Raw genomic sequence first — 18,971 nt, forward strand, 5'->3', positions numbered from 1 at the left:
CTGCGGACTGCGGGAAAAGTGCTTCCCTTCTCTCTATCAGTGCAGGATAGAGAGAAGGGACAGCACTTTCCCTAGTGAAAATAAACGAATTTCATACTTACCGGCCGTTGTCTTGGTGACGCGTCCCTCTTTCGGCATCCAGCCCGACCTCCCTGGATGACGCGGAAGTCCATGTGACCACTGCAGCCTGTGATTGGCTGCAGCCGTCACTTAGACTGAAGCGTCATCCTGGGAAGCCGGACTGGAGACAGAAGCAGGGAGTTCTCGGTAAGTATGAACTTCTATTTTTTTACAGGTTGCTGTATATTGGGATCGGTAGTCACTGTCCAGGGGGCAGAAACAGTTACTGCCGATCGCTTAACTCTTTCAGCACCCTGGACAGTGACTATTTACTGACGTCACCTAGCAACGCTCCCGTAATTCCGGGAGCCCCATTGACTTCCTCAGTCTGGATGTAGACCTAGAAATACATAGGTCCAGCCAGAATGAAGAAATGTCATGGCAAAAAAGCAAGACGCATCCGCAGCACACATAACATGTGCATGACAGCTGTGGACTTCATTGCGGAACTTAGAATCTCCATTGAAGTCAATGGAGAAATTCCGCCATGAGTCCGCAACCAGTCCGCCACTGCTCCACAACAGACAGAACATGCTGCGGACACCAAATTCCGCTCCGCATCCTATGCTCCGCAGCGGAATTTTACGCATCGTCTAAACGAACACTTCTAAATAGAAGTGGAAGTCAATGCAGAAACGGCTCCGCTGCGGATTAACGCTGCGGAGTGTCCGCAGCAGAATTCAAGTGAAATTCCGCCACGTGTGAACCCAGCCTAAAAGAAGAGAGATCCGCAATGAAAATCTGCAACATAAATTGACATGCTTCAGATTAAAAAGTCCCCATTGCTGTCTACTCAGCTAACCAGCAGCTAATTCTGTGTCAGGGCTCATGGACATGGACTATTTCGCACAGAGATGTAATGGGGCACCCATAGACTTCTATGGGACCCTAATGTGCTTCCTAAGCTCAAGTAGAGAAACTAGAGTCATTCAGACTGTATCAATTATTAGTCACGTAGTAGTACTGGTACAATACTTTCAATCACAAAGAAGTGGCAATAGATTTTCTTGCCACCATGCAAATTGTGTCTACTGCGAAATTAGTATGTACCCAGTTATTATTACATTAAAACTTTAGTATTAATTCTTGCCGTTGGTGCCAGTTGTGCACTTCTGGGACCCAGGTCACATTCTCTGCCAGGTCTCCTGGGGGAGTGCGCCCCCTCTAGCACTGCTGCTCAGTTTTCTAATTTCTCAGCACCTTAACAGATACCTCCTGTTAGATATAAACCTTCTCTAAATACAGAGTTTTAGTCTATGGAAGAGTGCAGTGTGTTAGCATAGTTCATATACGCTAAGAGCTTTATGGAAGCAATGGCTGGTTTTATGTGGGCATTATGGCCAAGAACCCTATAATTTCATGAGGCACCATGGCTGTGAAAATTATAGCTGGTGTCATTTCTGTATTCTGTCTGCTGTCATACAGTATATGCACTGTGGCTCACACACATTTGCACTACGACTATCAATGGCATCATTTATGGTATTGGAGGTATAAATTCTCAAGGTATTTTGTCTCGCAGGGTCAGAGTAAACAAAATTTACTGTGCACATCTCTCTCCATGTTATGTTTTTGGATCAGGCTTGTCTTGTGTTTTCATATGACCACACAGCCCGTCTCAGATGTGTAATATACTCCTACGATTTATTATAAGGCCTTATTCACACGAACGTGTTTAACGTCCATGGTATGCGCGTGAAAATCACGCGCGTCGCACGGACCTATGTTAGTCAATGGGGCCGTTCAGACATTCCGTGTTTTTCACACAGTGTATGTCCGCTGTGTAAAACTCACGACATGTCCTATACTTGGGCGTTTTTCGCGCATCACGCACCCATTGAAGTCAATGGGTGCGTGAAAATCATGCGCAGCACACGGAAGCACTTCCGTGTGTCGCGCGTGATTTGCGCAACAGTAGATAAAGAAATGAAGGAAAAATAAAAGCACTTCCTTCATTTCTTTTTCTAAACATCAAAACCGCGTGTCATAAGGATGGCATATGCGTGAAAATCACGCAGCCACGCAGCAAACACTTATGACACACGGAACTGCAACGCGCAAAAAACGCAGCGTTTTTTCCGCGCGCAAAACGCACACGTTCGTGTGAATAAGGCCTAAGGGATATATTAGCTAAATGATAACATAACATAACATAATATTGTCAATAGTAAGCAGGCTGGAAAACCACAAATAAATAACTTACCCCAATATTGTTTGTTTAATGATGACTACATTTCCTAGTACAATGGTACAATTCTCAAAATCATCAATATTTGAAGCATTAACCATAAAAGCGTCTTTTAACTTTCCATATCCATTTCCATGACATATTTTTCCTAAAAGAGAAAAATTACAACAGAAGCAAGTAAAAAAACAGTGTTTTAAATGTATCATAGGTATTCTTAACCCATTCATGACTAGGGGTGTTTTGGGCACTGATGCCCAGAGCAAAAATTCACCTTTTGGAATGCTACATTCGAAAAAAACAATTAATTTTTTTTATTTCTTAGTCTATTCAAAAAAATTTTGTCTTTTTTTGTGGGACACTTAGGGCTTTCTTATTATTTCAAATTGAAGATGATGTCAATTTATTTGTTGGTATTATTTAGGGAAAAACGGTCCAAAATAAGAAAAAGCAAAATTGTTTCCTATTTTTTTCACATTCTGCTTTAGGGTTGTTTGTTCAATCAATAATAATTACCCCAAAAATGAAATGCTCTAATTCTCCCACGCATAGCCATAAATGTGTACATTGTATAAAATATATGATGTTGCTATAGCACTGAGAACAAAAACCTTATTTTAGTTTTAAATGTATCTACCTCCTTTAACTACGTAAGATTCAGTCCCTGATAATCGATGATAATCTGATTATTTTTAAAAGAAAGTATGGTTGGGGTAGAACAGTCAAAATTTGGTGGCCTGTGGTAATTATTGTTTTCTTACGGTAAGGTACATTCTGCGTGACCGGAACGTATAAGGCTTCATTCACATCTGCGTCAGGGTTCAGTTTGTGGGTACCGTCAGACATTTCCATCAGGGGAACCGACGAACGAAACCAAACGGAAACCATAGCTTTCCGTTTGCATTACCATTGATTTCAATGGTAACTCTTCCATTGCTAATGGTTTCCATTTGTCTCCGTTCCGCAAGGTTTCTGTTTTTTTTGCGGAATCAATAGTGTAATGGACTACGCTATTGATTTTGCAAGAAAAAGGGAAACCTTGCGGAAGGGAGGCAAACGGAAACCATTAGCAACGGAAGCGATACATTTGAAGTCACTGGTATACGGAGAGCTATGGTATTCGTTTGGTTTCTGTTCATGGGTTCCCCTGACGGAAAGGTCTGACAGAACCCACGAACGGAACCCCGACGCATATGTGAATGAAGCCTTAAAGAGGGTAAGGAAAAAACTCCCCAAACTGTAACTTCTTCCTAGCACAGTCAGCAAAAGCAGTTTGTGTAATCATTTTATATTTTTAGCTCAGAGTGGCGGCCGTTGTTTACATTTGTTGCTTCCTGGGGTGGGGAGTAACTGTAATTTCAGCCTGTGGCTGAAACTACAATTCCCAGCATGCAATGTATGTATAGTAAAAGGGTGGCCAGATCCAAACATAAATTGGCCACCCTTTTTAGCATATATTTGGCCATTGTGGTATATAGGCACTATGGCCTATACATTAACAGCGCTCCACAGATGTTGAGTGAAGAAGTTCCTAGAATTCATAGGGCCCCATAGCAAAATGAGATAGGCTCCCTGCACCTAGTGACAGAAAACTGAAACAGCAGCATAAGTAGCAATGATTAAAGGTTGGATAATAGCGCCATAAATCAGAGAACCCACATAGTAGTGCTAGATAGTAGAAAGCCACCAACTTGTCTTTCCCCACAAAAAGGAATAATGTTCTTGCAACTAAGTAGGCCCCCCTGAAGCTCTGGGCCCCATAGCAGCTGCGCCCATGGTGTAAATGAAGCCATATTTTTTAAAACATTTGCAGCAAGTAACTGTGCAGGTTGATTCTTAATGCATAACAAGTTAGTGTGTTTACCTTCTGGACACGGCCCATCACATTTTATACAGCGCAGTATACCATATTCCTCTACCATATATGAACCTTTACTGCATTTCTGAACACAAGTCCCAGAATCTGTCACCATATAGTTAACTGTAAGAAAAAAAATTGTCATTTAGATAAATATACAGTAGAACATGCATATAAATGAAATTGTGTTTTATTTTGATTTGTAAAACTAAATTGTAGACAATAAATATTTGAATTGATAAAAAAAAGAAACAACATTTTTATAGGGAGATTTTATATTTTGCCTCCTTGTATTGTGGTATTATATCACCACATAATTAAAAAGAAAATGTGGGTTACTGCCTTATGATGGACGTATTTCCTGTGTTTCCCTATCTTTGACAAAACATGATATATTAGATAAATCAGGTTTTTATAATAAAATATTTTCACAATTTTTTGGTGCTGTTTTTGTTTTTTTATGTGACAAATTAAAAAAATAATTATTGAAATATTTCAATTTTCACACTGGTCACTAGAGCAGTCACAATAGGTTTGGCAATTAATCTCCTGGGTCAAAAAACGTCATCAAAAACTGTACCTTAACCGGCACCTTAAACTGTGATTTCAGCCTTCTGACAATTCTCTGTCAATTGGCTTCCATTTTGTTTAGATGCCATAAAGCACAAACACTGCTGCACTGTCTATACAGAAAATACACGAAGGAAGAGTTTATCTCCAATATGGCCACACCAGGAAAGTCTTTAGAAATAAATAAATAGCTAAAACATTTGAAAATAAACAAGAGCAAACAATTTAACCCCTTCCCGCTGCAGCCACTATTGACCTTCCTGACAGAGCCTAATTTTTCAAATCTGACATGTTTCACTTTATGTGGTAATAACTTCGGAATGCTTTTACCTATTCAAGCGATTCTGAGAATGTTTTCTCGTAACACATTGGACTTTATGATACTGGAAAACTTTGCTCAATACATTCAGTATTCAATAGTGAAAAAAACAAAATGTAGCGAAAAATTTCAATTTAAATGTTTCTGCTTGTAAGATAGGCAGTTATACCACACAAAATTGTTTTTAATTACCATCCCCCATATGTCTACTTTAGATTGGCATAATTTGTTTGGCATGATGTTTTTGAACATCCTTTTTTTTTTTAGGACGTTACAAGGCTTAGAACTTTAGCAGCAATTTCTCACATTTTCAAGAAAATTTCAAAAGGCTATTTTTGTAGGGGCCAGTTCAGTTCTGGAGTGGGTTTGAGGGCCTTACATATTAGAAACCCCCAATAAGTCACCCCATTTTAAACTTTAACTGCACCACTCAAAGTATTTAAAACAGCATTTATAGTTTCCTAACCCTTTAAACGTTTCACAGGAATTAAAGCAAAGCAGAGGTGAAATTTACAAATTTCATTATTTTTTTTCAGAAATTCATATTTAATCCATTTTTTTGTAACACAGAGGGTTTTACCAGAGAAACGCAACTCAATGTTTATTGCCCAGATTCTGCAGTTTTAGGAAATATCCCACATGTGGCCCTAGTGTGCTTGTAGACTGAAGTGCAGGCCTCAGGAGCAAAAGAGCATCTAGAGAATTCTGGGGCCTCCTTTTTATTAGAATATATTTTAGACACCATGTCAGGTTTTGAAGAGCTCTTAAGGTGCCAAAACAGTGGAAATATCCCACAAGTGACCCCATTTTAGAAACTACACACCTTGAGGAAATTATCTAGGGGTATAATGAGCATTTTGACTCCACAGGTTTTTTTGCAGAAATTATTGGAAGTAGGCCATGAAAATCTAAATTCTTTCCCAAAAAATGTAGGTTTAGCTAAATGTTTTCATTTCCACAAGGATTAAAGGAGAAAAAGCACCACAACATTTGTAAAGAAATTTCTCCCGAGTAAAACAATATCCCCATATGTCGTCATTAACGGTTGTTTGGACACACGGCAGGGCTCAGAACGGAAAGAGCACCATTTGGCTTTTGGAGGTCAAATTTAGCAGGAATGGTTTGTGGAGACCATGTCACATTTGCAGAGCCACTGAGTAGCCAAAACAGTGGAAACCCCCAAAAAGTGACCCCATTTTGGAAACTACACCCCTGGGGGAAATTAGGGGTTTAATGAGCATTTTGACGCAACAGGTTTTTTGCAGAAATTATTGAAAGTAGGCTGTGAAAATGAAAATCAAATTTTTTTCAAACAATATGTAGGTTTAGCTAATTTGTTTTCATTTCCACAAGGACTAAAGGAGAAAAAGCACTACAACATTTGTAAAGCAATTTCACCCGAGTAAAACAATACCCCATATGTGGTCATAAACGGCTGTTTGGACACACGGCAGGGCTCCGAACGGTAAGAGCACCATTTGGCTTTTGGAGCTCAAATTTAGCAGGAATGGTTTGCGGAGGCCATGTCGCATTTGAAAAGCCCCTGATGGGACAAAACAGTGGAAATACCCACAAGTGACCCCATTTTGGGAAACTACACCCCTTGAGGAAATTATCTAGGGGTATAGTAAGCATTTTTACCACACAGATTTTTTGCAAAAATTATAGGACAAAGGCCGTGAAAATGAAAATCTACATTTATTTCAAATAAAGTGTAGGTTCAGCTAATTTTTTAAATTTCCACAAGGACTAAAGATAAAAAAGCAACACAATATTTGTAAAGCAATTACTCCAGAGTAAAACAATACCCCATATGTGGTCATAAACAACTGTTTGGACACACGGCAGGGCTCAAAACGGAAAGAGCACCATTTGAAATTAAAATTTAGCAGGAATGGTTTGCGGAGGCCATGTCGCATTTGCAAAGCCCCTGAGTGGCCAAAACAGTGGAATCCCCCAAAAGGGACTCCATTTGGGAAACTACACCCCTCAAGAAATTTATTTAGGGGTATAGTGAGCATTTTGACCCCAGAGGTTTTTAGCAGAAATTATTGGAAGTAGGCCGTGAAAATGAAAATCTAAAGTTTTTCATTTCCACAAGAACTGAAGAAGAAAAAGCACCCCAACATTTGTAGAGCACTTTCTCCCAAGTAAAACAATACTCCATTATGTAGTCATAAACGGCTGTTTGGACACACGGCAGGGCTCAGAACGGACAGAGAGCCACTTGGATTTCAAATTTAGCTGGAATGGTTTGCGGAGGCCATGTCACATTTCCAAAGCCCCTGAGTAGCCAAAAGAGTGGAACCCCCCCCCCCCCCACACACACAAAAGTTACTCCATTTGGGAAACTACACCCCTCAAGGAATTTATCTTGGGGTATAGTGAGCATTTTGACCCCACAGGTTTTTTGTAGAAATTATTGGAAAAAGGCCGTGATAATTAAAATCTAGATTTCTTTCCAGTAAAATGTAGGTTTAGCTATTTTTTTCATTTCCACAAAAACTGAAGAAGAAAAAGCACCCCAACATTTGTAGAGCACTTTCTCCCGAGTAAAACAATACCCCATATGTGGTCATTGACGGCTATTTGGACACAAGGCATGGCTCAGAAGGGAAAGAGTGCCATTTGGATTTCAAATTTAGCTGGAATGGTTTGCGAAGGCCATGTCGCATTTGCAAAGCCAAAACAATGGAAACCCCCCCAAAAGTGACTCCATTTGGGAAACTACACCCCTTAAGGAATTTATCTAGGGGTATAGTGAGCATTTAAAGCAATGATTCAATTAAAAATCTATGGATGTGTGATAAACTTTGAAGCACTCCTTTATACACAGACCAGGTTTGTCGGGACAGGTGTCACAATGATAAGTTGTGTCTTGTCTTCTCCCCCTCTTGTAACACACTTTACACCTTATTTGGGTTCTTCCCTTTTTACCATTGGAAGGGATATCGCGGGTAAAATGTTGCCCTGGTACAATAAATGGACCATCGCTTCTAGAAGTACTGGGGCCCTTCCCTTCCTGGTTCCTGTTTTTTTTTTTGTACCACACCTTTGTTTTACGCATGGCACTGTACGGCTTCAGTACTTGATCAGAGAGATCAACCCCTCCCATGTACTTATTGCAGCCTAGGATGCAATCTGGCTTGGAGGTCATTGTAGTGGTACCTCAGACACGGACAGGGGTGCTGCTGGTGTATTGTGGTCATCCCTCTTGTGGATATCCCTCGTGTCCTTATACTTGACCAGCAACATGTTCTCGCTGTGTAGTGCTGCTTTCTCCCTTTCTTTGGGGTTGCCCAATCAGAGTTTTAGAGAGTCCTCTCTAGTTTTTGCGCACCATGCCACATGCTGCAGTACTTCTGGTGGAGAGGCAGTTAAATAGTGGGATGCTGGTGTATACGTTATCCACGTAAAGTGATAACCCTGGTCCAGCAGTGGGTGCATCAAATCCCACACTATTTTTCCACTAACTCCCAGTACAGGGGGGCATTCTGGAGGTTCTAGCCTGGTGTCTTTCCCTTCATAAACCCTAAACCTGTAGGGGTACCCTAAGCTGCTCGCGCATAGCTTGTACATTTTATTTCCATACCTTGCCCTCTTGCTTGGCAGGTATTGGCAGAATTTTAGTCTCCCCTTAAAATGTACAAGGGACTCGTCTATTATCATTATAATGCAAAAATTTCAGAATGATTTCAGAACGTTTCCGGGTCATTGCCATGCGGTGTAATAGGGTGTTGTATGAAATGTCCGTACTCCAGTATTGCCTCAACTCTGGCCTTTTCACTTGGCCCATATGTAGAAAAAGGCCCCAAAATGTCATCAGCTATGCTGCTTCTATGGGGGTCCACCTAGCAAATGATGACGTGGGGTTTTGGTCTAAAAATTGCTGGGTGTATAAATTTGTCTGGGCCATAATTAAATTATCAAAATCCTCAGAGAAAAAGAGCTTGAAAAAGTCAATTTCTGTGAGGCCAGCAGTTCTCAAACCGAATTCCCGAGCTGCCTATCAAATCTGGAATGTGAGGCTCATAATTTTTAGGGGGTAGGTTCCACATGGCATCACTCATTTGGGGGTTGCCTCAGCTGATGTCCTTGGACGTCTTTGCGGAGGTTCCTCATCACTAGATGAGGATGATGAGGAGGAGGTCAAGAGGAATGGGGCAATTTCCTCTTCTCCCTCGCTGGCCAACTCAGTGTCAGAGGCCAGGATGGCGTATGATTCCTTGGCTGAATAGACCCTTTGGGATGATTGGGACCTTTTTATTAGGGAGGTATATAGTGCTTCAACACGTGTAATACTCAATTTATTTTTATAGAGATGGTTGTGTGTGTTGTACTTTTACACGTGTATATGAAATTTATAGGAAAAAAAAAAGGAAGAGAAGAAAAAGAAGAAAAGAATAAGATAAAAATCTATGGAGAAAGATTGTTACTGAACGTCAATATAGAACTGTAAAAAAAAAAACATGATGCTACAACTGTGTCACTACGCTATCAAAAATTTAGTGACTGAACTTCAGTTAAAAAAACTGAATGTCCATCACTAACTGATACTAACTATAACGCTATACTAAAACTGTCACTATGCTATCAAAAATGTACTGAACGAACTTCAGTTAAAAAACGTAATGTCCGTCACTAAATGACGCTAACTATAACGCTGTAAATTTACTCAAAAACTGTATAAAATATATATAGCTAAAACTCTGCTATATATTTTTTTTTACAAAACGGACGGCAGTAAACGTCCGCTACTCTAACGCCCTAACGCTACTCTTTTTTTCTACAGTTTTATAAAAACAAAAAAGGCCCAAAAAAAACGTGCATCAACAAATTACCACTGGTGCTGATTACAGACTTGTGGCCGCAAGGCGCACACAAAAAGATGATGCAGTAAAAAAAAGGCCAAAAAATAAAAAACCTGCGCTAATAATTTTGCACAGATGCCGATCAGTGATGACAGTCACTGATCAGCACTCAGCGGCCGCAGGATGCACACAGTAAATTGGTGCGGGTAAAAAAAGAAGGATGCACACAGTGAATTGGTGCGGGTAAAAAAAGACAAAAAAACCTGCGTCAAAATTTTTTACCACGGATGTTTATCAGTGATGGGGGTCACTGATCAGCACTCAGTGGCCACAGGGCGCACACAGGAAAATGGTGCAAAAAAACGAAAAAAAAAGTCCTGTGCCAAAAATTGGCGGTCACTGATCTGCACTCAGCGGCCGCAGGATGTAAAAAGGGGAAGAGTGGGAGGGGCAGGGGTACAGAGATAAGAAGTTTAGGGACAAAACAAGTTCTGCTGCTAAAAAAGAAAAAAAAATCAGCAGCAGCACAGATGATGATGACCACAGCAGCAGTGATCACACAGCAGCAGAAAGCAGACGGATGCAGACGTCTCAGCAGGATCACAGCACAGAAGGCCTCAGAACCGGTAAGTATGGCTCACAGACTGTTACACCAGCTCTGCTCACCGTTCCTAACTGGAATGAGGTGGGCAGAACTGGTGGAGGGTGTTGCAAACACCCGCCAAGGCTGTAATTGGTCGGCCGGTGTAGACCAAAGAATCGTAGAGATCGGGGGGTGGCATCACCGCCACCTCCTCATCAATATATGGTAGGTATTGATGCTGTCCCTAAAACGAAGCGTTAGAAGAGCTCGTGTGGGCGTTGAACCACTTAGTTTCTGTTCAGCTTTTTCCGGAAAGCCAATGCTGCTTTCCGGAAAAAGTACGGGCTCATAGACTTTCTATTGAGCCTGTACACCACTACATCGATTTCCGGAAAAAGCCGAATAGAAACTAAGCGGCTCAGCACTCACACGAGTGCTTCTGCAGCTTCATTTTAGCTATTGGTGGGGGTCTCAGTCTCGGACCCCCACCAATCAAAACTTCTGACAATACTAATAAATAGAAAAATCAATGAACAGTTTCTTTCCCACACTCACCTGAGCATTCTGTACAATGTACAGATCTGGCTGCGAACCAGCAAACCCATGGCAGCAATGGCTACATGTGGCCGCAGACAGCAGAGAGGGATGGGGTTAACCACAAACTTTAACTATATTAGTATAAATTGGAAGTGACTTCTGTTCCATTCCCAGTACATCTCTATGCAAAAAATTATAGTAATCCCAGAAATAACTTCATATGTAGCCCATTAGTGACCAGCCTATTTTGGGCCATAATGATGGTACGTTTTTTTCAGTTTTTTGATGGTCACTTTTCAAAAACCATAACTTCTGTAGACATAGCCATGTGAGGACTTGTTTTTTGCAGGTCAAGTTGTATTTTTAATGGCAACATTTTGGGGTACGTATAATTCATTAATTAACTTTCATTAACTTTTTTTAGGGGGGTTAATGAAAAAAAAACCTATATTTTCAGCATAACTTTATTTTACGGGTTGTTAGGATTAAAGTGGTAGCAAATGTATATCTTTTTTTTATGTTTTACTACTTTTGCACAATAAAAACACTGTTTTTAAAAAAGTATATATTTTTGGGCAGAGAATTGAATCACTACCCTGTCATAGCCTATCATATCTTGAGCTTCAAGCTCCACAAATTGATCTCAGGCATACTGGAATACACCAAACCTCCAGTCTCTTTTGTATTTGGTGCAGGGTAATTCTGTTGTCTCCTTAATATCTCAAGGGATATTCTTGAGGTGAGGAGGTCACCTCAAATAATGACAGGTCACTAGGAGACAGGCTTGATACACCAGACAAGCAGGCAATATTTAGCAATATAACTAGGATGTATAAACTTACAATCTGGCACACATTAGAACTAGTAACATCAACAACTAAAATTGATGTTAGGTAGAAGTAATAATTTATTTGTTTATTTATTTTTTGTTCAATTTTTACATTTTCACTAGAAATCAGATCTGTTCAACAATTTGCAGTACTGATGGGATCAGATCAGCACAACAGCAGGAATAAGTGAACTAGGGTGTATAATAATATATTACATTTATTTTAATAGCCAAGAAAAAATAATACATGGAGCTGAAGAAACGTAACATGCTGGTGCTTTGTGCCCTTTCGAGAGGTAGTGTGCCCCTGCTTCTAACATAGCAAAACCTGGTGGCATCCTAGTGTGTACACACATGAAATATAATTTTTCTTCACCCTGCTCTAAACAATAGCACTAAAAAAGTTTGACTTACCTGGACATTTTATCACACAGGAGTTTTCTTTTACCTTACTGTGCACTGGATGTGTTTCTAGGTTAAACATCTGAAGTGGAGGGCAGTATTCCAGGCATTTCTCATGATTATCACGCACTAGTTTGCAAGCCTTCATAAAAATTAAAAAAATGATGTCATAAATTAGCAATATTTAATGATTTTGGTGGTTAGTTTGGTACATACTTATTTGCTGAAAATGTATTCATGTACTCAAAGCTATTACCAGGCAGTCTGTTTCTTTGGGACCTTTGCAGCCAGCTGCACATTTACGGTCACAGCAATCACTGGGCTTTGGTCCCCTGCAACGTCCAGGACATGTTTGGTCACATGTAATCTTTGTAACTAAAAGAAATAAATACTTTGGTTTCAGTGTAGAAGAAAATAAAATGTAGGCTTTCTATTAAAAGATAATTGGATTTCATTATGTTCTGGTCACTATTGTTTAGTTGCCCACCAAACTGTTTTTTTTTGAATTTTTTTTAATGTCACGTCAGAGCTAGTGTTTAAAATTGAAGGGGTTATCTCATCAGAGATAAAGACTATATATGCAGTACAGCTCCCAGAAAAAGTTGAGCGGAGCTCTATGGAGATGAAGTGGCTTGGTGCTTTCCTAATGCTGCTGCCAGTTTGGTCTAGTGTTTGGAGGAGGACAGACCCTGCTGAAAGTACATTAATGGTATATCATACCAATATACCGCATATGTCACTGATCAAACAACTCATTTATAATTATATGTGGGTGTATTATACTGTGTGGGTAGCTCTATATAAGCATTTTACTGTGTGGGGGGGCACTATAGGGGCATAATACAGTGTGGGTGTACTATTGGAACATTATTTTACCTCTTGCCATGACATCTTTGCACTGGGTTTACCAATGTATTAAAACGGCCCTGTCTGCACATACTTTTAGTGTATAGGTTCAGACAGCACCAGATACGTGGAAGGATGGGGTTTTGCACGGATAGGGGCCCAACCCAAATATGAGTATAAAAGAGTATCTGGCACACCAATTTTAGTGGCCGCCATCACCACCACTAGCGCTCGTCTATGCAGTTTCCCAGCACGGCTCAGTGCCTGATGAAGGTCGCTTAGACCGAAACGTCGCACTCTGCCACTGACATTAAAAACAAAATAAAAATACCTTTGTTTCAAAATTGGTGTGCCGAATACTCTTTTATGCACATACTTTCAAACCTGAATAAACCCTTTAAGGACAGGATCACACACAATTTTGATGCAGGTTTAGTGCAGGTTTTGGCTAAGGTTTTTTTTAGACAAACACAGAGGTGTACACAAAGAAAGTAGATTCATCAGTCTTTTAAAAAAAATATATTCTATACTTTTCCTTCCTTTTGGAACCACTTCTGGCTTTGGCTCATAAAACTGATCCTAAAGCTGCATCCTGTATGATCCGGGCCTAAATTTGAAAAAAACCTTCATATTTTACTTACGAATCTGACAGTTCTCTGGACCGGGGCCCCAACATGAGCCATTGCAAGCCTTCATGTCGCATTCAGAACCTACAAATTGAGGAAACTAGTTTGTTACACTCAATATTGGGGCATTCATAAAAAAATAACCTAGACATAGGTAAAAATATATACATTTGATCTGACAAATTTATCAACCTTTTTCATTATTTGAATGGAATTCATACTGTTATTATTATTACTTTCTATTATCTCTAAGGAAAAAACATTTGCAGCCAAACTAATAATATACTTGTACATAACTGTGATACAAAATTAAGATCTTTACTAAAACTTCAGTTTCAGAAGGAGAACCCCATAGCTGGTATAAAGAAGCATGTGGCAATTTCTTTTTTTTTTTTTTTTTAAAGTACACCAATTGTTATTTTTTTTTTCTATAGAAATCAGTAGTGCAATTGTATACATAAAATGTAATAAGGCTATGTTCACACGGGGTCTTTTGCCGAGTTTTTTGACGCGGAAACCGCGTCGCAAAACTCGGCAGAAACGGCCCGAGAACGCCTCCCATTGATTTCAATGGGAGGCGTCGGCGTCTTTTTCCCGCGAGCAGTAAAACTGCCTCGCGGGAAAAAGAAGCGACATGCCCTATCTTCGGGCGCTTCCGCCTCCGACCTCCCATTGACTTCAATGGGAGGCAGGAGAAAGCGTATATCTCGCTGTTTTATGCCCGCGGCGCTCAATGGCCGCGGGCGAAAAACGGCGCGATAATTGCTGTTCACACTGAGTATTTTGGGGGAGGAATATCTGCCTCAAAATTCCGTTTGGAACTTTGAGGCAGATATTCCTCCCCCAAAATACTCCGTGTGAACATAGCCTAATACATCTCATGAAGGGGAAAGTGGCATTGCCCTATTGTTACAACAGTCTGCAGTCCTCCGTAGGATCGGTGTAATGTTAGGAAACCTCCTTAGTCCCTGATAAATCCCTCTAGTGTAAAACAGTAAATACTAGACAGGGAGGAAGAGGATGCAGTAGAAAGATTCACACTTAAAGTGATTGGCCGCTTTACATAGAATTTTTTCAAATGTGTTATAAACTTGAATGTAGGCGACTTACTAATAGATATTTATTAGAAGTTCTGCACTGTTTTGGCACATTCTAAAACCATGCCCCCATGCCACTCCTGTCTTAATAATGTCCACAAATGGAGCGGCAGGTGACAAGATACGTCCATCAGATTCCTTCATAGAAAAACGCTGCGCAAGCACAGATCAAAGTATTTGGTCATCTTACCACCAGGCTTTTATCTGAGCTTGTGCAGGTCCTGGAAGTCAAAGAAATTAGCTAAGGCATAGTGTGTTGCAATGGAGGAGGTGGATGGATGTGTCTCACCCCATGCCTCTCCATCTGCGGCCATTTTCAGGACGGGAGTACCATTCGCTGTGCATTTATGCTGCTGTGCGGAAGTACATCATTCTTTCACCGTAGATGAATGACACGGTGTGCCAAAGGGTTAAAGGCACATCCTCTGATATCTTACAATATGCCATGAATGTTTCTATTTGGAATACCCGTGTAACTTTCACACTTTGATTAGCATACAGGACATGTTAGCTAGTTGTTAAAGCAGATCTCTCATATATTTATGCTGCCTTTTCTGAGATACAGACACGCTGATTCCGGTGTGCTCTCCCTTATTAGGTAATGTTAAGTAGTTTAGGATAATTTTAGAACTTAAACTTGCGGTGTGCCCAGCGTGACTAGTATGAGTCCAAGTATTTTCATATATTCAAGCTCCTACCGCCTCCCTCCGCCCTCCAGCTGTTGATTGACACTTTCCTCACTATTACTATGCATAATGAGAAAAGTGTCAATCAGAGACTCCAGGGTGGAGAGAGCATGTACATATGAATATACTTGGACTCTTAGGGTATGTGCACACGGTAGCAGGCTTTTACGTCTGAAAAGACAGACTGTTTTCATGAGAAAACAGCTACCTCGTTTCAGACGTAAATGCTCCTCCTCGCATTTTGCAAGGCTTCTCTGACAGCCGTAAATTTTGAGCTGTGCTTCATTGAGTTCAATGAAGAACGGCTCAAATTACGTCTGAAAGAAGTGTCCTGCACTTCTTTTGACGAGGCTGTATTTTTACGCGTCGTCGTTTGACAGCTGTCAAACGACGACGCGTAAATGACAGGTTGTCTGCACAGTAAGTCGACAAACTCATTCAAATGAATGGGCAGATGTTTGCCGACGTATTGTAGCCCTATTGTCAGACGTAAAACGAGGCATAATACGCCTCGTTTACGTCTGAAAATAGGTCGTGTGAACCCAGCCTCACTTGCATAAGTATAGTATAAGTTCTAAATTTTACTAAACTACTTATTATTTAAGAGGTGAGAGCATGCTGAAATTAGCGTGTCTGTCACTTCTGTTTGCTGCCCTTAGACAGGAAAAATTAATATCTGAGAGATCCACTTTAAATTTTAGTAAAGAAACTGTTTATTGGGAGTAAAATTCTGAATTCAGCAATAGCAAAATAACTTCACCACTTAATGTACTAATTTTTACTTTATAATTAACAGGGTGTTCTAGGCACAAAAATGTCTGCCAGCCTAAAATACAAATCTTATCAACTTCCTAATATTCTTACTTTTAGTGTATGTGCACACACAAAATCAAAAACGTCTGATAATACAAAGCCGTTTTCAAGGGAAAACAGCTCCTGACTTTCAGAAGTTTTTTTATTCAAAGTCGCATTTTTCGCTCCATTTTTTACGGCCATTTTTGGAGCTGTTTTTCTATAGCGTCAATGAAAAACGGCTCCAAAAACGGCTCAAGAAGTGACATGCACTTCTTTCTCACGGCCGTTTTTTTACACAGCCATTTTTTCGGCCTGCTTCCAATTTTTCGGCCGTTTACGGCCCAAAAAATGCCCGAAAATAAGCCGTGTGAACATACCCTTACAGTTATACTGCATTCCATCCCCAAACTTCTGCTGTCCGGGTCTCACCTTACTCCTCTGGTTTACAGGCCAGTGTAATGATGTGTTGTCCTTAGGGACGATATATTACATGACTATGACGTTCAATCACGGCCAGCTGTAGTGCTGTCATGATGGATGGCATGTCAGTGTGGCAGGCTGTGATTGACAAACCTGCCGTATGGAAGATTCATCATTACACCAGACATTAAACATGAGGCATGGAGGAGGGTTTCTGTAGCAGTACTTGGGGAATGGAGCACATTTTTAGTTTTAAGTAAATGCAGCTTAATCACTGTAAAATGAGTATAGAATGATGTATAAAGTACAGGCTGGACCCGGCAGAATGCCATAGGGGGAGGCCACCATGATCAGGGATGTTAGGAAGGGAAGGAGTTAAGGAGTTAGGGGTGTGGTTAGGAGGGGGCGGATGTGAGGGGGGCGAGGTCAGTTTACTTAAGGGTAGGAGAGGGAAAGGCGTCGCCATCTTTAGTAACAGCACAGGGAAGCTTGTAGCAGCACGGGAAGCTTGTCCAGGACTTTACAATGGATGCACTACTTACCCAGCTCCGGGCAGCAGTAGCAGAACGAGGCATGGCCTGGCTAGCGGAGGGGCTGGGGCTTTCCGGCCCGCTGTCTGGGGCTCCGAGCTCGGCGGTGAGCGGACGAGGAGAGGAAGATGGGGAGCCCCCTGGTTCAGGGGCGAGTACGGAGGACGCGGCCGTGTTTGGATCTGGGGCGCAGGCGGTGCCGTCCTCTCCTCCCCGGCGGCGGTCACGTCGCACGAGGCCTCCGGAGAGGTTGAGCCCGGAAGTGATGCCACGAGCCAGGCGCAGGGTAAGGAGCCCCACGAGGGACCCTCCAGGCCGGGCCCCTCGCTCGGCTGCCGTGAGCAGGACGGCCTGGTCTGAGAGGAATCCTGGAAGCCGGCCTGGCTCAGCGGAGGTGGTAGGGCAGGCGCCCATGCATCCGGGACCTCCCTCTGCCTCCAGACGACGGGACCCAGGACTTGCGGTGGGCCGTGCTGGCGATGCTCCAGTCGGGCGGCCCACCTGTACCCAGGATGATGCAACCAATTCCAGGCATGTGCCACGGTCGGTGGTGACACGGCGGGCAGGAGGGCGGCTACCTGCGGGCCGCGGGGTGGTCGAGCCCCCCAAAAGACGGGCGGAGAGGCCCAGTTCATCGGCGCAGTTACGGAGCGCTCCATCAGAAGGTCGGGGATGTCATGCGTGCGGCGCTTGTCCTGGCCCGTCTGGGCAGGATGAAGTGGACGACCGTGAGTTCGGTGACCAAGAGGGACGTATGGATGGATCCTTCGCCCCGGCTGGTGGGGACACAGCACCTGCGCAGCCCGGTGAGTCGCTGTCTCCTACTTTTTCATTGCCTGCTGTATTTCGGTCCCCAGGGGTAGGGGGTGGGGGTTCACTTTCGCCTACGGGATTGCCGGGGTGTAGCGGGGGGATTACAGGAAGTACGGGTGGTGGGGGTGAGATTCAGGAATTGTTGTGTTGTGTGCGTGACCTTTTGGCGCAATGCGGAGGGGGGGCGATAGGTTCTCCATCCCCGGTTGCAGCTTGGGTGGGGCCGTCGGGGCCTGCGGTGGTGGATAGCACGCTATGGGGAGCTGGGGTGGTGTCTAGGTAATCGGGCGTGGCAGTGTCGGTGCAGACAGAAAAGGATGTGGCAGTGGATGAGGTGCGGTTGGATGATAAGGCGAAGGGCGAGGTCTATGTTTGTTTTGAGGGCCCATTGGGGGCGCATCTGAAACCGGAAGTAAGGGAAAAGATATGGAGGGATGAATATGTGGAAATTTTTTCATTGTTGCCGTTGGAGAAGTTCAATTTAGATAAAGGGAAGTGGTTTTAAAGCAAGAAGGAGAAGGAGGAAAAACGTCGGTATCGATTGATTCCCCAAACTTTTGTTAATTGGTTGCAGGCGTTTGCTATTTTGGCAAGCGTAATTGGACAGAAGACGCCGGAACATTGTTCCGGCCTCTTCTGTTATATGGATGCTATCGGAGAGGCTCATCGAGTTTACGGCGGGCAGACGTGGCTGCGCTATGATGAGCAGTTCCGGCAGCGGAAGGCAGTGAGACCTGACATTAGGTGGGATAACAAAGACATAGGGTTATGGTTGCGGGTCATGGCTCCAGTGCGTTTTGGCCAGTCCATTCAAGGGGGTGGGGCCGGGGTGGCCGGCCCCTCATTGCCTTCGGGGGGGAGCAGGGGGGGCAGGAGGAAAATCCGGGTTCTGCTGGCAGTTTAATGAGGGCCAGTGTAAGTTCGGATCGGGTTGTAAGTTCAAA

At 42.4% G+C, this 18,971-nt stretch overlaps 1 protein-coding gene across 3 annotated transcripts in view; it reads right to left on the minus strand.

Annotated features, from left to right (window-relative positions):
* LOC142651860 (epidermal growth factor receptor-like) overlaps positions 1-18,971 on the minus strand; it is a 284,853-nt gene that overhangs the window by 62,880 nt on the left and 203,002 nt on the right. For all 3 annotated transcript variants that reach the window (XR_012847722.1, XM_075827065.1, XM_075827066.1), the window contains 5 exons: positions 13,702-13,770; positions 12,471-12,589; positions 12,227-12,356; positions 4,170-4,286; positions 2,324-2,456 (listed from right to left, as the gene is read on the minus strand). Coding sequence is in view for 2 of the 3 variants with exons in the window: in XM_075827065.1 (XP_075683180.1) it covers positions 2,324-2,456; positions 4,170-4,286; positions 12,227-12,356; positions 12,471-12,589; positions 13,702-13,770 (568 nt within the window). In the remaining variant the exon portion in view is untranslated. The remainder of the gene's footprint in view (positions 1-2,323; positions 2,457-4,169; positions 4,287-12,226; positions 12,357-12,470; positions 12,590-13,701; positions 13,771-18,971) is intronic.

The sequence above is a fragment of the Rhinoderma darwinii genome, chromosome 5 (genome assembly GCF_050947455.1).
Source record: "Rhinoderma darwinii isolate aRhiDar2 chromosome 5, aRhiDar2.hap1, whole genome shotgun sequence".
In the NCBI taxonomy this organism is placed as follows: Eukaryota; Metazoa; Chordata; class Amphibia; order Anura; family Rhinodermatidae; genus Rhinoderma; species Rhinoderma darwinii.